Source organism: Microcaecilia unicolor, chromosome 14, assembly GCF_901765095.1.
Source record: "Microcaecilia unicolor chromosome 14, aMicUni1.1, whole genome shotgun sequence".
Taxonomy (NCBI): Eukaryota; Metazoa; Chordata; class Amphibia; order Gymnophiona; family Siphonopidae; genus Microcaecilia; species Microcaecilia unicolor.
The window spans coordinates 19,237,501-19,258,215 of NC_044044.1; the positions used below are offsets into that span (position 1 = coordinate 19,237,501).

The 20,715-nt window shown below is 44.4% G+C and overlaps 1 protein-coding gene across 1 annotated transcript in view; it reads left to right on the forward strand.

Moving 5' to 3' along the window:
- DNAH2 (dynein axonemal heavy chain 2) overlaps nucleotides 1-20,715 on the forward strand; it is a 218,871-nt gene that overhangs the window by 70,997 nt on the left and 127,159 nt on the right. Inside the window, exons 23-32 of the mRNA XM_030186429.1 lie at nucleotides 1,865-2,028; nucleotides 2,453-2,614; nucleotides 4,103-4,206; nucleotides 5,121-5,277; nucleotides 6,648-6,730; nucleotides 6,814-6,994; nucleotides 8,396-8,534; nucleotides 9,610-9,827; nucleotides 12,454-12,552; nucleotides 15,543-15,668. Of these exons, the coding sequence (XP_030042289.1) occupies nucleotides 1,865-2,028; nucleotides 2,453-2,614; nucleotides 4,103-4,206; nucleotides 5,121-5,277; nucleotides 6,648-6,730; nucleotides 6,814-6,994; nucleotides 8,396-8,534; nucleotides 9,610-9,827; nucleotides 12,454-12,552; nucleotides 15,543-15,668 (1,433 nt within the window). The remainder of the gene's footprint in view (nucleotides 1-1,864; nucleotides 2,029-2,452; nucleotides 2,615-4,102; nucleotides 4,207-5,120; nucleotides 5,278-6,647; nucleotides 6,731-6,813; nucleotides 6,995-8,395; nucleotides 8,535-9,609; nucleotides 9,828-12,453; nucleotides 12,553-15,542; nucleotides 15,669-20,715) is intronic.

Here is a 20,715-nt window from a genome sequence, read left to right on the forward strand (position 1 = left end):
GGTGAGGCCCCACCTGGAGTATTGTGTTCAGTTTTGGAGGCCGTATCTTGTGAAGGATGTTAAAAAAATGGAAGCAGTGCAAAGAAAAGCTACGAGAATGGTATGAGATTTGCGTTACAAGACGTATGAGGAGAGACTTGTTGACCTGAACATGTATACCCTGGAGGAAAGGAGAAACAGGGATGATATGATACAGACGTTCAAATATTTGAAAGGTATTAATCTGCAAACGAACCTTTTCCGGAGAGGGGAAGGCGGTAGAACTAGAGGACATGAAATGAGATTGAAGGGGGGCAGACTCAAGAAAAATGTCAGGAAGTATTTTTTCACGGAGAGAGTGGTGGATGCTGAGTCAGGAAGTATTTTTTCACGGGAGGTGGTGGAGAGGAAAACGGTAACGGAATTCAAACATGCGTGGGATAAACATAAAGGAATCCTGCTGTGAAGGAAGGGATCCCCAGAAGCTTAGCCGGTGGTGGGAGGCAGGGCTGGTGGTTGGGAGGTGGGGATAGTGCTGGGCAGACTTATACGGTCTGTGCCAGAGCTGGTGGTGGGAGGCGGGGATAGTGCTGGGCAGACTTATATGGTCTGTGCCCTGAAAAAGACAGGTACAAATCAAGGTAAGGTATACACAAAAAATGGCACATGTGAGTTAATCTTGTTGAGCAGACTGGGTGGACCCTGCAGGTCTTTTTCTGCCGTCATCTACTATGTTACTATGTAAATTAGGCTTAAAAATCTAGGCAGATGAATGGCAGGCATACATTTAGAAGCATAATTTTTAAGCTCCCGAAGTTTGGCTGAAAATAGGTCACAAATATAGGAGCGAGCTCAGCTTTTTTTAAATATTGGGCACTCTTTCCTGTTGCAACATGACTTGTTGGCATGACAGATGTGGCTGGTGGGTTGGTCTCAATCATAATTTATAACCTCTTTTTATGACATTGAGAGCCACATGTCATCATCCAGTGTCAAATTTCTCCAAAATAAATGAATATTCCTCCCGTCGGTACCTATTCGAACTGCTGGTAGTCAAACTCTAGGCCCAGGTTTTGCTTGAGCTTGATTGGTTGTCCTTTGAGATTTCTTCTTCCTTTGTCTCTGCTGATACCGTGCAGGTCTCTTCGACTGAGGTCTTAAATATTGGTATGGGTAAAATTGGTATCTTCTATATTGGCAACATGCTGCCCGAAATTCAAAAGGGTTTAACTGGGCAGGAGAGGCTAGACCTGATTACACTATCGCCAAGAAATGCAAACCCAGGAAACAGGGAACACTTACTACTTCACCTGCCCAACTGCAAAACCATAATCTACAAATCCATCTACATGACGGGATTTAGCTACCTGAGCTCAAAATGGTGGAACTCAATTCCCAAGGTCATAAGAAGCATCACACTCTACCTCCAATTCAGAAAAGATCTAAAGACCTACCTCTTCAAGAAATCTTATGGTTAACCTATGCATTCTAATAACTCGTTAATCATTCTGTAATTACACTGTACCATACAACTTTGTAATTGTAATGCATCAATGTAATCTTTAATAACTGTCTAAATGTAAGCCACATTGAACCAAAACTCATTTTTGGATAATTGCTGGATACAAACATGCATGAATAAATAAATTACAATTCACAGGCTTGAAACCCCCCTGTTTTGCCACATAGACCATTTTTCAAGCCTTTTTAGATCTTTCCTCCTTTTAGTCACACTTCCAGGTATTTACTGTATTGCAAAGAAGCAAACTTTTCCTGACAGCCCTTCTGCAATATTTCATGTTTTCCTGTTCTTTTGTACAATCAGAAGCAATTGTTGTTAGGGTTATGCTGTGTTTATTGAAGCTCTGTGCTGCTTTCTCTTTAGGCCCCTTCAGCAGCTCAGTGGGCTGTGATCCTGCCTTGGAGCATATAGCTCTCATACGCGCAACACTAAATGTCATGAAGGAAGAGGAGAACACCATTCGTTCTGGTTTGGGTATCTTCAAAATCGAGCAGCCCTTTTCCAAAGAACTGGCTTCAATTGAAAAGGTAAAGCAAGGGCAGAGATTTGCTTCTTGACCTTTTTGCTTAGATCAAGTTCTGAATCTTGAGCTGAAGATGATCCTTTCTTGGCTTTTTGTCTGAGATTGAGAACCTTTTATAGTTTGGGGGTAGGAAGGGAGGGGTGGTGGTTAACTACTTGTCACCCATGCTGATCAGGGGCATGATTATGTTCCAAACATACCCAAAGTAAGAGAAGTTCAAAAAAGGGGATAGGATGTTGACAGAGAGCCAGTTGGGCCATCATTTCTTTGGTCATGCAGAGCCTGAGGACCAGGAGTTCAAGCCTGGAGGGGGGAACCCAATTATTGAAAATACTCATAGAAGGTCAAATACTGTACCTAATCTGTATTAGTGTTGCCTCAGAACATGAACTGTCATATGTACAACCCCTTTACCCTTTTGCTTGCAGGACCTTGATACCCTCCAGCAGGTATGGGAGATCACCAGGGAATGGGAGCAGAACTGGGAAGAATGGAAGGCTGGCTGTTTTCTCAATCTGCAGACAGAAGTCATGGAGAATGTTGCCCAGTCACTTTTCAAGAGGCTTACTAGACTGGGCCGTGAGGTCAAGGTAGGTTTTGTGCTACAGGCATGTCCTTAGAAACCCAAGGACCTTCACAGTGTCATAAAATGTATAACTTGGCCTCAAGATGTGTGGCTTCAGGGCATGCCTGAGCCATTATAGAATACTAGCCCAAAGCCATATTGGCACACCAAAGCTTAGGTGTGCCAATTTAATGACAGGTCAATGACTGGGGTAAGTTGGCATCCCTAAGTATTGCTTGGTGGCATGCCAATGACCCGCCCTGGTTCCAGCCATGTGTGTGCTCCCCTTGCCGTTATGCACTAAGGGCCAGATTCTATTTGTGGCGCTACGAGTTAGGGGCGTTAAATTGGGCGCATGCCCAGTTAGTGCCTAACTGAGTAACGACCAATCAGTGCATACATATTTGGGGGTGTTTCTGGGGGGTGTTCCCAAATAATATGTACATTGATATAGAATATGGCCAAACTATAGGTGCTGGTACCTACAGGTAGGTGCAGTTTATGCTTAAGCGTTATTCTATAAATGACTCATACTCTTTATAGAATCATACTAAGCGCATTAAATTTTCGGTGCTGATTTTTAGGTCCTACTTATAGAATATATCCCTAAGTGACTTTGTGCATATGTTACAGAATAACGTCTAGCACTTATGCGTATAACTGCCAATTATTGATGCCTCTGATGCACATAAATGCTATTATTCTATGACTATGTGTGGCACTTAGGGCCTGATTCTATATTTAGTGCCAAAAAATTTTACACGGAAGGAAAATGAGCCTATGTGTATTCTATAAACCGCGGTTAGTCATGGTTTATAGAATACATGTAGTACGTGACTAAAATTTAGGCCAATGAAAAGCTGGTGTAAAGGCCCATGCCTAACTTAGGCCTGAAACGGGTTATTCTGTAAATTTTAGGCGTGCCCATGACCCACCCATGCTCCTCCCATGGCCCTGCCCACTTTTGAGATTTGCGCAGTAGAATTTACATGGACTACTTTATAGAATACGCTTAGCAAGTAGTGTGCGTAAATTCTAATTAGTACCGATAAGTGCTTGTTTAATATCCAATTATTGGTGCTGATTGGTTTATTAACCAGCTGAGTTGCATAAAAAGCATTTTAAAACGAAAGTGAAAAAGGAAACTGCAGCTCACTCAACTGAGGGCAAAGAGATAATAAAGGCTGTTAAAAAATAGTCGCACTGTATAGAATCTGGGGGCTGATGCCTAACCTTGGGTGCCAAGTTGTAGAATTGCCCCAATTGTGCGGTGGCATCACCAGTTCAGTATAATGTTTGGCTCGGAGGTGTAACAAAGATGAACAGTTTGGTGGCTAAAGCAATATAATCCCCTGGAATTATGTTACTTGTTCTATTAAGCATTAATACATAAAAGGTGATGGCTTATTAGACCTTCTTCCTGCCAGTAACAATATGTCAGACGGTTCAGAATTTTCATTTTTAATTTACAGAGGAAGATGACATGTTCTGTTTTCTTTTTTCCCATTGTAAGGATAAGAACTGGGAGGTGGTGGAGAACTCTAAAGGCAAGATTGATCAGTTTAAGAGGACCTTGCCTCTTATTACAGATCTGAGAAGCCCAGCTTTGAGAGAGAGGTGAGTTACCATGTACGTAAGCCTGGGAATGTTTCATGGTTCCTTATTGGCTAAAGTGGTTCCAGGCTGAGTGTACAGAGGTCTTCTTGCATTCTAGCAATCAGCTTGCAGCGTGCAGTTTGCCAGATTACATTATTTGAGAGCTGTGGCTGGTTCTTCAGGGTCCCATGGTGGTAAAAGAGTCCCATATAATATAACATATAGATGTGGCCTGCTGAATGCCTGATGTCCAGCCAACATATAAAGCACTAACTCCCCGATATTAAGCTCGCGGTGGTCAACATTTTTCTAAAGACTGTGCCAAGGTGGACTGTCTAGATTTTCTGTAGTGATGCTTATCCAAGTAGGAGCTATTTCTACCTAGATAATTCCTGCAGAATATCAACCCCAAGGTGTCCAAACTGTTCTCCACAGACAAGCAGAGGGAATGCAGGTACTGTAGGGCAATGTCCTCTGACAGATCCAGTGTGCCAGACCTCTCCTCTAGCTCAGGATGGAACCCTTTGGCTTGCCTTGAGCATGTTCAGACATTCCCTCGCATAGTAGGGCTCCTCCTTTCTTCAGTCTGCCTTTTCTGTGTGTCCAGAACAGTCACAGCAATCCTACTCTCTGTCACAATTAAAAAATAAAGAAAGAAAATTAGAGGAAAATAAAACACTCAAAAAAAAAAAAAAAGAGGGACCAAGAGCTTCAGGTGCTGGAGTAGGTCTTCAGCTCAGATGTCAGTGATTCAATCTCTGAGCACGTGTAGGAGTTCCCGTGCTGCCTCGGTCCCCCTCCACCCCCTCAGTGCCAGACATTCTTCATAGCCTCCGGTTCCCCCCTCAGTGGTTTTCTCAGCAAATCGGGTTTTTTTTAACCCTCAGTCGGGTGAGCTGCAGTTTTCTTTTTCACTTTTGGTTGACTTTCCGTAGACACTGGAACCAGGTGAAGAATGAGGTTCAGAAGGTGTTTGACCAGACTGCTGATGATTTTACACTGGAGAAGATTGTGGGGTTAGGACTGGATCTGCATGCAGCAAAGATCAATGATATTTCTCTTGCGGCTGCCAAAGAGCTCAACATAGAACAGGTAATGTATGGCAATACAGAAAAATAAAATAAAAAAAATTAAACAACTAGTAAATCACACAAAGTCATCTAAAAAGGAAAAGGTAATATGACACATAAAGACGCAGAAAATGTACAACTAATTTTTTTTTTGTTACATTTGTACCCCGCGCACGTTGGACCACATATAATACTCTCCTAACTATGCCTAGTTAGCTATCTAGATACAGCATTAAATATCAACCATTCCCATATAAGTTTTGGATGCTGCCAAACACTCAGTTGTTCAGTGATGGTACCCAGATAGATGCTGGCAGGAGTGTCCCAAGCCAGAATTGGGCCGTGTGTGACTCACCCCCTAGTGTCTTTGTCCCACCCACTCCACCACAGCACCCAATGGATGGGAAGCGATTTTTGCATCCTGTGTCCCTTGCACCCTGTGCAGCTGCACTGCTTGCACAGCCCTCAGCAGGCCTGATGACAGGCGGGGGGGGGGGGAGGGAGCGGGGTATCGTGACTGTGCACACCAGCAACTGCTGGCTTGGTGCATTCTGTCCTGAGCCGCCCACAGGCCACAGCCCCTTCAATGATAATGTATCATCACAAATTTGGTACAAAAACGGAGAGAAAAGGCCACGAGGGAAGAGAACGTGTTTAAATTGAATTATCGTAAGTAATTAGTTGTTTATGTTTTTCATTGCCAGGTTATGCCAGCACTGGACCCACTATATAGGGGCCTGTGTACTTCTCTGCCTCAGGGCCCGTCCTGGCAGTTGGCATCTCTGGCCCTCAGGATAGCCTTGGGTGTGGCACCGAATATCCACTGCACACTGAACATTGGCCTCTTACCTCCGATATTCAAAACTATTTAACTGGCCAGACATGGCTGCTGACCAGTTAAATAGCATATTGGCACTTAACTGGCAATATTCAGTGGAAGATAACCAGATAAGTTAAGCATTCAAATAGGACTGCATAAGTAGCTGTCCTATCTTTAACCACTAAAAAGTTAACCAGTTAGCGTTGAATATCGGCATAACTGGTTAGCCTTTTATTGTTTTTTTCAAAAACCCTGGATATTCAATGTCGGTCGCCAGAAACGGGCTGAGATTGAATAGCCAGGCTTAACACTGACGATGTCCAGCAAAAGCGCTGCCCACCACCAGCTGAATATCGGGCCTTTAGAGTTTAAGCCCTCTGGGGACAAGTAACTATCTAGCATACCTGAAAAAGTGTGAGCTAAGTCCAAATCAATAAATAATATTAAATTGCTATAAATATTAGAAGCAGGAATAGGACTGGGGAATGGAAGTGTAGGTGTAGTCAAAATTTTTAAGATAGCTCTATTTCCAACCTTGTTTGACTTACTTTATATGGGACATTTCGTGATAGAGTTTGGAAGCCATTGCAAAGACTTGGGAAAACGTAACCATGGACATCGTCCCATACAAGGATAAAGGACACTACAGACTAAGGTAAGTCAAGAGAAGGAAAGATGTTGATGTCATACAGAGTAAGAGGCCCTTTGTAACAATCTTATCTTCTTTTCTGGGTGCAGAGGAACTGAAGAGGTATTCCAAGCACTAGAAGATAATCAGGTCAGCCTGTCCACAATGAAGGCCTCGCAGTTTGTGAAGGCCTTTGAGCATGAGGTGGATCACTGGGAACGCTGTCTCTCCCTTATCTTGGAAGTCATTGAGATGATTCTAACTGTTCAACGGCAATGGATGTACCTTGAGGTGAGAGCCCTAAAAAGAGAAGATGTGTCCCAGTTATATGTTGGTCTTTGGACTCAACTATTGTGTAATACATCCCTTTCCTTCTGTAGCCCATCTTCTGTTCTTGTTGAATGTTAAAACTTAAAGTAGAAGTACAGTCTTGTTGGAGAGTCTAGACGGGGTATACAGTCTTGTTGAGTGGGATCTGGAAGTGGGGTATAGTCTTATTGGTGGGGTGGTCAGAAATGGCCTAATACTCTTGGGTGGGTAGTGGGGAGGAGCGGAGGGAACCCCTTATGTGGGTCCTGGTCAATATTCAGCCTGGACCAATATAAGTCTCTTATGTGGGTCCCAGCTGAATATTGGCCAGGACCCACATAAGTTCCAGTGGCCAGCACATGTCCGGTCAGACCTGGATATTCAGTTCTGGTACCTGGACACGGCCGTGCATTGAATATCGGGGTCAAATTTAGCCAACGAAAGTCAGTGCTTAAAAAACCTCTGGCCACCACTGGCTGAATGTTGATCGAAAATCTGCAAATTTCTCAGATACTCTTGGCTTTTGTAAACTACTTGGATATTAATTTGAAGAAGAGTATATCAAATTCTGTTAATAAATAAGGCATCATAATTGAGCTGCCAGGAGAAAAAGGTGTCCTTGCTAGTAAAGGAGGCCACTGAGCAACTAGACAGTCTTGCTTGCCTAGGAGAGAGGTTGTACCTGGCACTGCTGAATCCTTCTCAGCTTGCTTTCCATCTGTATGACCTGCGTGATCCATGTGGGAACTGGCAGTACCTGACATTCCCATCTCCATCCAGTCATGGCCATTGGAAAAACCACTGTGGTTCTGGTCATGGGCAATCAGAGACAGTCAGCATTTTTATGTCCAGGCACCAGGGTCGAATATAGGTTATAGGTTGGCCGCTAAAGCTTAGGCAGTTAAGTGCAATATTCAGCCCTTAACCACATAAACTGACCAGCTTAAAGATAGGACTTCTGTTTATATGGTTCAGTTTAAGTGGTTATCTTATGTGGTTAAGGGCTGAATATCAGCACTTAAACCGCAGAAGTGCCAATGCCACCCCCAGAACGTTCACAAGTTAGCCGATTTTGGTGCAGGCATTAACTATGAATGTTCAGCCAGACTCATTTTTCATCAAGCAGGATATAGTCAGGCACACCTCGCATGGCAACTTTGCCAGAGCTCAGAGCTATGTGTAAACTTCTGAGCACGTGGTCTCCTCGGTTTCTCAGTTTTGTTTTGCTTTGTTGGTAAGCTGGGCCAAGGTACACGTCTTTGCTTTTGCACCATTGACACACACGGGGCACAATAACCTCACTTCCTTCCCACCACCACACATGGAGATTCACACCTAGAGAATGATCTTCACCCCTCCCACTTTTCTACTGTTGGGCTGCAGAATATTTTTCTCGGGGAAGATATCCGCAAGCAGCTGCCACGGGAGTCTGCTGAGTTTGATGAGATTAATGAAAGCTGGAAGAGCATCATGGAGAGGCTGGCAAAAGACAACAATGCACTGCGGGGCACTCATCACCCAGGTATCATAGACATGAAGTACTGGCACTGTGCACGGTGCCTTACATCAAATATTTTTACTGCTGTAATTGTCAATTGCTCATGCTTGATTTATTCTTAGTGTACACCGCCTTGAGTGAATTCCTTCAAAAAGGCGGTAAATAAATCCTAATAAATAAAAATAAACTGAGATAATCCAGGCACACACACAGGGTGATTTTGAATAGTTCGTGACGTTGCAAAATACATGAATACTTTTATTGCATATACTATGTAGCTAATTTTTAATGAAATACTGCACAAGAAAGTGGTGAAAGTACCCCCTGTACCTTCCACTTAATATTTCTGTTTGTGGCAGAAGGAGGGTAAAATAGCTATTGTACTTTAGAAAATGCTAAGTGTCTGTGCTGTTTTGCATACCCTACCTAAGCACGCTCAGAGGAATGCCCCTGTTGAATGAAGCTCAAAGTATGGGCATTCTGACCCAGGGGTGGCCTTTTTAGGAGGATAGTTTTTAGCAAGGTCTGTTTATCTACGTACACAGCTATTTATGCTTGGAAAATTCTGAATTGATGACCTCAAAGGCTAAGGCTGTAATGCCTATAAAGCTTGGAATCTAACAAATGAAGCCAGTTATATGCCAATAATTGTTAATCCTTGTGAATAGTGACACTTCATCTTGGTTGTTTGAGGATTGAGAAGGGTTGAAAGAAGGATGGGGGAGGGGTGTCAAGATGACACAAGAGTTTCTTTGCAAAGAAATTCAGGCGCCTGAAATTTAGATTGCTCTGTTTTATCTGTTTAGTGTTATTCGGATGAATAGACTATAAGTTTAAAAATTGCTCTCAATGACCACACAGCTGCAGTTAAGTTTTGTCTTAAAGAGTGTACAAGTATGAGGAAGGGAAAGCATGTAGATGGTAGGAGTGGCAAGATCTGTATGAGTGGCCGAGATGTGAACTGTGAGTCTGACCATTCCAATCAGTGCCACCAACAAATTGTGGTCTTCATTTCAGCCTGTCACCTGATAATTTATATAATTGGTAATGCATGGATACCGAGTTACATTTGATTTTCATCCTCCATGCCCCCTTTAAGGTCTCCTGGAGAAACTGGGAGCTATGAATACCGTCTTGGAGGGCATCCAGAAGTCACTGGACATGTACCTGGAGACCAAACGTCAAATCTTCCCCCGCTTCTATTTCCTGTCTAATGATGATTTGCTGGAGATCCTGGGCCAGTCACGTAATCCGGAAGCTGTACAGCCCCACCTCAAGAAATGCTTTGACAACATCAAGACCTTAAAGATCCAGAAGGCAAGTTGGAATACTTGCCTCTTTTCAGAACTGTACTCTTCCTAAAATTCAGCTCCTCTCCTCCCTCCCCCTTAACTGTCCTATATGACATTGCACATGATCTAGTTTCCTTTTTATTCATGCACTATCTAACATGCAAGGTGACATTGGTGGCATCAAAACTAAACTGCAGTGCAATGTGTAAGACTGACTCAAGGGTATCTGCTGCCCTAGGCAAAGCACCTCAAGGTCCTAGCTTCTCCCCCCCAGAAACTCACTTTCCCTTACCTACTGCCCCTCCCCCCCGTGTCCAACATGTCCCTTCCCCTTCCCTTTCCCTACTTCCCCCCCCCCCCCCCCACTCCTTACAACCCCCAAGTAGTCAACATCTTTCCTTTCTCCCCCAACCTGCCAAGGTGGACAACATCTTTTCTCCCCAATTCTACCTTTCTTCCAAAGTATCCAATATCTCCTTCCCTATCCAGCTCTTCCTGTGTCCAGCATCTCATCTCCCCATCTCTACCACCTTACATAACATAAGAACGTAAGCGTTGCCATTCTGGGACAGACTGAAGGTCCATCAAGCCCAATATCCTATTTCCAACAGATACCTGTGAAGATCCCAAAACAGTAAAACAGATTTTCTGCTGCTTATCCTAGAAATAAGCAGTGGAGTTTCCCAAGTCCATCTCAATAATTGCTTAGGGACTTTTCTTTTAGGAAATTATCCAAACCTTTTTAAAACCCTGCTAGGCTAACTGCTTTACCACATTCTCTGGCAACTAATTCTACAGTTTAATTACACGTTGAGTGAAGAAATATTTTCTCCGGTTTGTTTAAATGTACTACTTAGTAGCTTCATTGCATACTTCCTAGTATTCTTGGCAAGAGTAAATGAGTGATTCACATCTACCCATTCTACTCCACTCAGAATTTTATAGACCTCTATCATATCTCCCCAGAGATGTCTCTTTTCCAACCTGAAGAGCCCTAGCCACTTTAGCCTTTCCTCATAGGGAAGTCATCCCTTCTCTGTACGTTTTCTAATTCTGCTATATCTTTTTTGAGATGTGGTGCCCAGAATTGCACATAGTATTCAAGGTGTGGATACACCATGGAGTATTACAAAGGCATTATAACATTTTTATTTTCCATTTCTTTCTTAATAATGTCTAACATTCTATTTGTTTTCTTAGCCGCTGCTGCACACTGAACAGAGGGTTTCAACATCACTTAGATCCTTTTCCTGGTCAGTGACTCCTAATGGGGAACCTTGCGTCATGTATCTATAGTTTAGTTTCCTCTTTCCCACATACATCACTTTGCACTTGCTCACATTAAACATCATCTGCCATTTAGACGCCCAGCCTCCCAGTCTTGTAAGGTCCTCTTGTAATTTTTCACAATCCTCTTGCGATTTAACAACTTCGAATAACTTTGTGTCATCAGCAAATTTAAGTACCTCACTAGTTACTCCCATACTAGGTCATTTATAAATATGTTAAAAAGCAGCGGTCCCAGCACAGACCCCTGGGGAACCCCACTAACTACCCTTCTCCATTGAGAATACTGACCATTTAACCCTACTCTCTGTTTTCTATCTTTTAACCAGTTCTTAATCCACAATAGGACATTACCTCCTATCCAGTGGCGTAGCTAGGTGGGGCGCCAGGGGAGCGGCCCCAAATGGAGTTCTGCTGGCGTTTTTTCTCGTCGTGTTGCATTGAAAATGTGTGCCGGCGGAAGTCCGCTGTCGAGCCACTTTCGCTTCCCCCCCCTCGCCGTCACCCTGGCTCCGCTTCTGCCCCTATCCCATGACTTTCTAATTTCCTCAGGAGTCTTCCATTAGGTACTTGGTCAAATGCCTTTTCAAAATCCAGATACTGGCTCACCTTTATCCACATGTTTATTCACACCATCAAAGAAATATCCAGCATCTCATCTCTCCTTCCCTACCACCTTCCTCATGTCCAGCATCTCATTTCCCATTCCCTTCTTCTCCATGGCCAGGTTCTCATCTCTCCTTCCGTACTCCGCCTTCTTTGTGTCCAAAATTTCCCTCTCTTATCCCTTCCCCCTGCTGGGCCTGCCATTTATCTCTGCCTGGACTGGAAGGAACAAATCAGACCAGCGTGGGGCCTTCCAGTACAGGCCTGCATTTAAACCCTACTGTGTCCTCTGATGCAGACTTCCTGTTGTAGGGGACCTCTGTGTGTGAGCCTCTGCTGGAAGGCATTATGCCTCACTGACAGTGGCATACTGTAATGGAGCCGTGCTATCGCCTGTCTCCTCCCAAATCTTGCCATTCAAGATGGACGCCTAATCCAGCTAATGATGGGGCCAACACTGGTATTGTAACAAACAAATACAAATACATCTGTCCCTTTCACTACAAACTTTCTTCACTTTTCTGCCCTTGGGGTGTAGGCAGCTCTGTCCTGTACAAGGATGGAATGTAAATAACTAACATTTCCTACCTCTCTTGTACCATCACACACAATATTGCTCTGACGTATTTGATTTTTATGTTTTAATTCATCAAGCCTTGTTTGCCAAGCTTTTACAATGGAGGAATCGTGTGGCCAAGGCATGGTGTACATGTTTATCCTACAGCCTCTTGATTTTCTCTGTCCTTGATTTTTCTCAGATGGGGCTTAGCTCCAAGCAGGAAGCAGCAGGAATGTTCTCCGCCGATGGCGAATATGTGGACTTTACACACCCAGTGTTGCTGGAAGGGCCAGTAGAGGTCAGTCTGCGCCACTCATTCCCAAACATCACGCTGCTGTGCTGGTAGCTCATGGTAAATGGTACTGAAAAATTTGGACACTGATCAGTTTCTTCCAGAAATGCTGTTTTACTGGCCATTAATAAAAATAAATGAAAGAAGGAGCCTGAAACATTTAGAGATCTGAATCTCTGGCTTGAGACGTTATTCACGATTTTCAAATGCTTTCCCTAGCATGTTGCCACTCTGCCTAAGCAGAGCAGAGCAAGACTGGGTGACCCCATGAAAGAGAGACAGTCCCTCCAATATTCCAAACTCCTGGCCAGTTAAATAGCATTTAAGTGCCTAACCGTGGATATTCAGCGGGAGATAACCGGTTGTCTCCTGCTGAAAGCCACTAACCACATTGTGCAACATAGGCTTAAATACCAAGTCTATCTTTGTCCGCTAAAAAGTTAACTGGTTAGCGTTGAATATCAGCATAGCTGGTAAACTATTTAGCAGCCAAAAGAAACCCAGATATTCAGTGCCGGTTGCTGCATACAGCATTGAATATCTGGGTTTAAAGTGTTGCCCAACACTGGCTGAATATTGGGCCCAGTGAGTTGTTCCATGGCGGTGATGAGATTGGAGGCCAGGCCTTGAATTGTTCAGTACTCAGAACCATCTGTGTCCTAGACTCTCTGGGGATGAGAGTCAGCCGTGGCGGTCAGCAGTTTTTACGCTGCTGACAGTTGTGGGCTGAACTGAGCCCAGATGTTCAATACAGAACTGCATCTGGTTACAGCGGCCAGCCTTTTTGCTGTCCTAACGTTATCTGCTTATCTTAGCCAGTTAGCGGTCTGAGCATCTCTGCTAACCAGTTAAGTACTGGCTCCACCCAAGCTCCTCCCACGGGCCACCCCTGCACTAACCAGACAGTCCGGTTAAGTTGCTGCTGAATATCAGCGGATAGGCAGGCACAAGCGATTTAACTGAGCAGGAGGCTTTCCCGCCTGGTTAAATCACTTTGAATATCAACCCCTCTGAGGATAATTTTCAAAATGGACCTAGTCATCTCACCAGTGAAGATAAGTAGCTAGATCGTTATGTTTGAAACTTTCTGCCACTGAGTACTGCTGAGTGGCTAAATAATAATGCCTGGTTTAGATTCATAAATCTTGTGTGCTCGTGGGGCAGGATGGGTTTACTTAGCTGGCTATGGAGAAATTTCAGCACCAGCTAGCTGCACTCTATAAGGATAACAGGAGCAAGCTAGCCAGGAATGTTGTAGCCAGTTGGATTTAAGCAGATTTAGTTGCACCTTGCTACCTGGATGTACGCCACTAGAAAAATATCTGGATAGTGCTGCTGAATATCTTTACAGGCCACCGTGACGCTATCCGGATAGTGCTGGGGTAGTCTGGAGGCTGTCTGGGCGGAGACCAAAGTTAGGGTAGCTGCGAGTTTCAGCACTGCTTCCTGGATAACTATCCAGATGATTTAGAGTAACAAAAAGGTGTATGGTTCACAGATCATTTATTGGTTGCTGCTGTGGCCCAACTTTACTCAGCCTTCTCGAAGAATCATAGGAGTACTTTGGGATAACCACCTCATGTTTGAACAATAGTCTCAGCAGTAGTCTGAACTTGCTTTGCTACCCTTTGATTTAACAGGGCACCTCTGCCCTTACCTAAATAGGTCAGAGTTAACTATCTTAGTGTTTAACTTAATAATCAGTTGTTTAGATTATTGCAATGCCTTTTATAACGCCCCTCCTGGGTTTTTGCTTTCTCAGCTTCAGCTTATCTAGAATACAACCCTCAGACTTATAATAGGGGGCACATAGATTTGATCATGTGACCCCTTTACTTAGAGAGGCCCATTGGTTACTCATTTCTTATCGCTTTAAATTCAAAATCTTTGCACTAACACATGAGACTTTTTATTCCCCTCTGTCACTTATGTCTCTTAGATGCTAATTTCATATCATCCCACTAGAACCCTGAGATCCCAGTCACAAAATCAGTTGGTGCTTCCGTTTCCTTCTTTTGTGCGACATGAGAGCACTTGCCCAGTCAACTCTTTTCTTTTTGGCCCACCCCTATGGAACTCTCTCCCTGCCTGTTTGCAGGTTGCGAGGAGCCTTAAGAGCTTTAAGATGGAGCTTAAAGCTTTCTATATTAATCTAGCATTTGATGGCTAGGTATGGGGTATAGGGATTTCTGGCTTCATGGCATGGGATCTCCTCCATCTTTCTTCTCTCCAGTTGACTATGACCGCTTCCGGGCACTCACCACTGTATTTTTTGTTCTTTCTTTCTTTTATTATACTTAATATAACACCGTTCAGGATTCACTCTCAAAGCAGTTCACAATAAAATAAAAGAATTTGGCCGATTTTCAGCCCGTGGTAGGCAGGCCGGCTAAGTGCCGCGATCGATGGTGAGCCCGGATATTCAATGCCAGGCCATTTCTGGTGACTGGCTAAGTGAATATTCAACGCTGGCTGATTAAGTTTATAGCAGCCAAAGGTAGGACTGCTATTTAGGTGGTCCGATTTGGCCGCTCAGCTTAGCCAGCGAAGCACTGAATATTTGCAGCTAGCCGGTTATATCAAGCAATATAGTTGATTAGCCACTAAGTGCTAATATTCAGCAGAGATAACTGACTAATTAGTGCTTAGCCAGTTACGTGCTATTTAACCGGCCAGGAGCCATTACTGACCAGTTAAATAGTACTGACTATGGGCCGGAATGGGTTTAAGAAAAGGAAAAGGAACGCCAATGTATAAATAGAAAAGCAAGGAATAGAAGATAAATAGGAAATCAAGAGATAGGAGCGAGTGGGAGTAAGGGACAAATATATCCAGATATTTTCCCATGTTGGCCACAGGTTGAATATTTCAAGGAGTCACTTATTTGTAGTTGACTGTAACACAGCCTGCTAGATTGCTCCTCAGTAGGTTACTGAAAATTGCTCTGTCTGCACCTACATACTCTGTGTCTTACGATCTCCATCCATGCCCCTTAGGCCTGGCTGTGCGATGTGGAAAGGACCATGCGCTGGACTCTGAAGGAACTTCTGAAAAACTGCCGCTTGGCGTTAAAGAAGCTTTCCAGCAAAAGGGACAAGTGGGTGAAGGAGTGGCCCGGACAGGTAAATTCTCTCACTAGGATCTGACATGGGGTTGGATTCATATATTCAGAAGGCAGTTTTCATACTTTGTTCCTGCAAGCAGATTTTCAGAAAATGGTTCCCTCAGCTGAAATCCGTTATATCCAATGTTCATTGTAAGCAAAAGTGTAGTCTAGAATCTATAGTATATTACAGTCAACCCTTAATACAATGGACTCAGCACACCAAAAAAATTACAGCATTTTAACATTTAGTTTACATTCATTTTTATGTTTAAATCGTACAAGTAATTTTATCATTTATGTACAATGTAATTATTTTTCTTCTGATTTTTGTATTTATTAATATTATTTAGATGTCCCCCGGAAACTATGGACAATCAACAATTACAGACAACCTTTCCCTCCCATTAGTCCGTTAAATAGAGGGTCAACTGTATACTGTATATTCTATGTCCATTATGGGGGAATTAATCAATGTGGGCTAACGTTGAGATGTGTTATTTTACTGTTAACCCCAGTTATTAGTAATTAGGTCCTATTGAATAAAAAGAGACCTGTGCTAAAATAGCAAGAGTTAGTGATAAAATAATACTATTAACAGTAGCCCACATTGATAACTTCCCCCCTTAGTGTGAAGCAAGGAGGTTTAATGACAGGAGACGGCATGACGTCAAAAAGCTGAAGCTGGTTCCTCCAGCAGCCAACATCTTGGTTTGTCCAAAACAATCAGCTGTTGTATCCACATTGCCATTGTGAATTGTTATTTTATCTCAGTTATATTTAGAAAAATGCTGGTTTCTGCACTAGTAACTAGGGGGTCCTTTTACTAATATGCACTGAAAAATGGCCTACGCCGTTATAGACACATGTATTGGACGCGTGCAGGTCCATTTTTTAGCACACCTGCAAAAAAGGCTTTTTTTGTGGCTGAAAATGGATGTGCAGCAAAATGAAAATTGGCGTGCATCCATTTTGGGCCTGAGACCTTACCACCACCCACTGACTTAGCAGTAAGATCTCACACATTAACCGGGCGGTAACTGTCAGCGCACATACAAAGCCAATTACCGCCTGGTTTGCACCGCGCGCCGGAAAATAAAATACATTTTCTGGTGCGATCTGGACGCTCGTAAAAAATTAAATTACTGCCCGGGCCACGTGGTAGTTCTAAATTGGCACATGTTGGGCGTGCATAGGCGTCTACACGGCTTAGTAAAAGGACCCCTAGATCTCATTGCATAAAATGGGATCTGTTCTAAAAATCATGAGCTGGTGGTAAAATAACACATCAGTGGAACCCGTGTTGATAACTGTGCCCCTGTGGGTGTAATTATCAAACTGTCTGCATTAGGACAAAGTTCAAGGGTACCTTTTACCCACTGAATGCGGCACTAATTTTCAAAGTAAAAGTACCCTCGGACATTTTCACCTGCTTTTTGTGCCAGACCTTTTTTTTTTCATGAAAAAATAGTATAACAGTACAATCTTTTCTTTGGTTTTCCCTCCTAAACCTAAACACGCTCTTGAGAACACCTCCTTTAAAGGTAACTAAAAATATCAGCATTGAAAAACGATGTGTCCTCTTTTAACTGCATTGAGGGATGACCAGTTTACTTGCATAAATTGCATATTACCTGCATAAATGGCTTTAAATCTTGTCCTCTATAAATGTAATGCAATGTAATTTAATCTTTCATCCATTATAGTCAATATCCATTAGAAGCAGAATAGGACACAATGCAACTCATTACAAGCAGATTACAATGTGATATAACACATTGGAGTAGATATTCAAAAGGACGCTAGGCAGCAAAGTTAACTAAACATAACAACATAAGATTTGTCCTACTGGGTCAGACCAAGGGTTCATCTCACCCAGTATTCTATTTCCAACAGTAGCTAGACTAGGTCACAAGTATCTGGCAGAGTCCCAAAAAAGAACAAGATTTCATTCTACTTAATCCCAGGGATAAGCAATGGCTTTCCCCAGATCTCCCTAGGAGTGGCCTAGTGGTTAGGGTGGTGGACTTTGGTCCTGGGGAACTGAGGAACACTTCAGGCACAGGCAGCTCCTTGTGACTCTGGGCAAGTCACTTAACCCTCCATTGCCCCATGTAAGCCGCATTGAGCCTGCCATGAGTGGGAAAGCGCGGGGTACAAATGTAACAAAAATAAATAAAATAAAATAACAGTTTATAAACTTTTCCTCCAGAAATTTGCCTAAACCTTAATAAACGTAGCTACATTAACTGCTTTTATCACATCCTCTGCAAAGAGTTCCAGAGCTTAACTATGTGCTGACAAATTTTAACTAGTTAACTCTGTCTAAATATCCAGACACAGCTAAATGGTTTTGCAGCATAATATCCAGTTAAATTTAGCCATACAAAGTTTGTGCAGTTAGATTTAAAGCAGCCATTTTGCGGCTGTATTAAAATGAACAACTTTACTCCTCTGTTTACAAAGCTGCACTACCACACCGACAGCTGCTAGCGTGGCTTTGTGAACAGCGGGTGTTATGAAATGCCTAGTCACCTGCCTGGAGCCTACCCTGTGGCCATTTAGGGGGTCTGTCCCTAGCACAGCTCAGGTTCGCCTGCACCTGCCGCTTGTGCTCTATACTAGCACCCTTCTTCCACCGACTGGGTCCCAACCGCCTATGGGCGAGTTTCCTTCTCTCATATTATCCCCAGTGATTTCTAGATTACTAGGACCACATTCCCAGGGGTCCAACAGTTCCCAGAAAACATCCACAGACTCAACACACAAACCACCAGGATTCTTAGTCCAGACAAGCAGAACGAATAAACAATTATGTTTAGTTTCATAAAAAAACAATCTAATATAATAAAACGCACCGTGAACGTTCTGAAGACAACGTTCTGTGAAGCCGGAAGCTTGAAGCCGGAAGCCTAAGTTCTCAGGACAACGTTCTGTGAAGCCGGAAGCTTGAAGCCGGAAGTCTGAAGCCTTGAAGCCTTGAAGCCTGAAGCCTGAAGCCTTGAAGCCTTGAAGCCATCTGACGTCACTCCCAGGCTGAGGCTGAAGGGTTCGGGGATTCGTGGTGTGAAGCCTCCCTTCAAGCCAGCCAGCCAGCCGTCTCTGCCCCGCCCTCGCGACAAAACAAACAAATCCGGAAGCGAAACGTCAGGGAAGGAGGCGGCGCTCCCGACGTCTAGCCTTCCCTTCGCTGTGTTCCGCCTTCAAAACAAGGCGGAACACAGCGAAGGGAAAGCTAGACGTCGGGAGCGCCGCCTCCTTCCCTGACGCTTCGCTGCACGAACCGCCACGGAGGTAAAGTTAAAAAGAATTAAAAAAAAAAAAAAGGGAGGCATGGATGCGAGGCATGGATGCGAAGGAGGGGGCATGGATGCGAAGGGGTGGGGGGGCATGGATGCGAGGGGGGGGCATGGATGCGAGGCATGGATGCGAAGGGGGGGGCATGGATGCGAAGGGGGGGGGGAAAGAAGAGGGCGGGCCAGGCTGGGACATGGGAGAGAGCGTAGCATGGATGCGAGGGGGGGGGGGTCATGGAAGGGCGAGAGGGGACTTGCTGGAAAAGGAAAAATGGAGGGGCCAGGTGACAGATGAGCATGGATGGGCATGGATTGGAAGGGCAGGACTCAGGGAGAGGGGAATTGCTGGATAGGGATGAATGGAGGGGACAGATGGGCATGGATGGATATGGATTACAGAGCAGGCCTCAGGCAGAGAGGGGAAATGCTGGATAGGAAAACATGGAGGGGCCAGGTGACAGAGGAGCATGGATGGGCATGGATTGGAAGGGCAGGACTCAGGGAGAGGGGAATTGCTGGATAGGGATGAATGGAGGGGACAGATGGGCATGGATGGATATGGATTACAGAGCAGGCCTCAGGCAGAGAGGGGAAATGCTGGATAGGGAAACATGGAGGGGCCAGGTGACAGAGGAGCATGGATGGGCATGGATTGGAAGGGCAGGACTCAGGGAGAGGGGAATTGCTGGATAGGGATGAATGGAGGGGACAGATGGGCATGGATGGATATGGATTACAGAGCAGGCCTCAGGCAGAGAGGGGAAATGCTGGATAGGGAAAAATGGAGGGGCCAGGTGACAGAGGAGCATGGATTGGAAGGGCAGGACTCAGGGAGAGGGGAATTGCTGGATAGGGATGAATGGAGGGGACAGATGGGCATGGATGGATATGGATTGCAGAGCAGGCCTCAGGCAGAGAGGGGAAATGCTGGATAGGGAAAAATGGAGGGGCCAGGTGACAGAGGAGCATGGATGGGCATGGATTGGAAGGGCAGGACTCAGGGAGAGGGGAATTGCTGCATAGGGATGAATGGAGGGGACAGATGGGCATGGATGGATATGGATTGCAGGGCAGGCCTCAAGCAGAGAGGGGAAATGCTGGATAGGGATGAATGGAGGGGGCAGGTGACAGACAAACATGGATGGCCATGGATTGGGAGGTCAGGGCTCAGGGACAGAGGGGAATTGCTGGAAAAGGATGAATGGAGGGGGCAGGGGACAGATGGCCATGGATTGGGAGGGCACGGCTCACACTCTCTCTCTCATATACAATGTCTTTCTCACTCTCACACACTCTGTCTCACACTGTATCACATTCACTCTCTATGTGCCACACAGTCACTCACACACTCGCTTGGTCTCATACACTCACTCAAACAGAGAATCTGTGTCTCACACACACTCTCTCTCTCGCCCACACACACACACTCTCACTCACACTGTGTCTCACATACACACTTGCACACACTCTCATTCTCACACACACACTCTCTCACAAACACACTCACACCCAGACTCACGCTCTCTCTCACACAATCACACTTTCACTCCGACTCTCAAACAGTCACTCTCACATACACTCTCCCAAACATACACACTCCGAGGAAAACCTTGCTAGCGCCCGTTTCATTTGTGTCAGAAACGGGCCTTTTTTACTAGTAAACTATAAAACAGATGGGGAAAACAGTACACAATAATAGGTAACTGAAGTAAGATTAATTATAAAACTATCTAAACATTTTCCTTAGCATCCCTCCGGACCGGTCCAGGA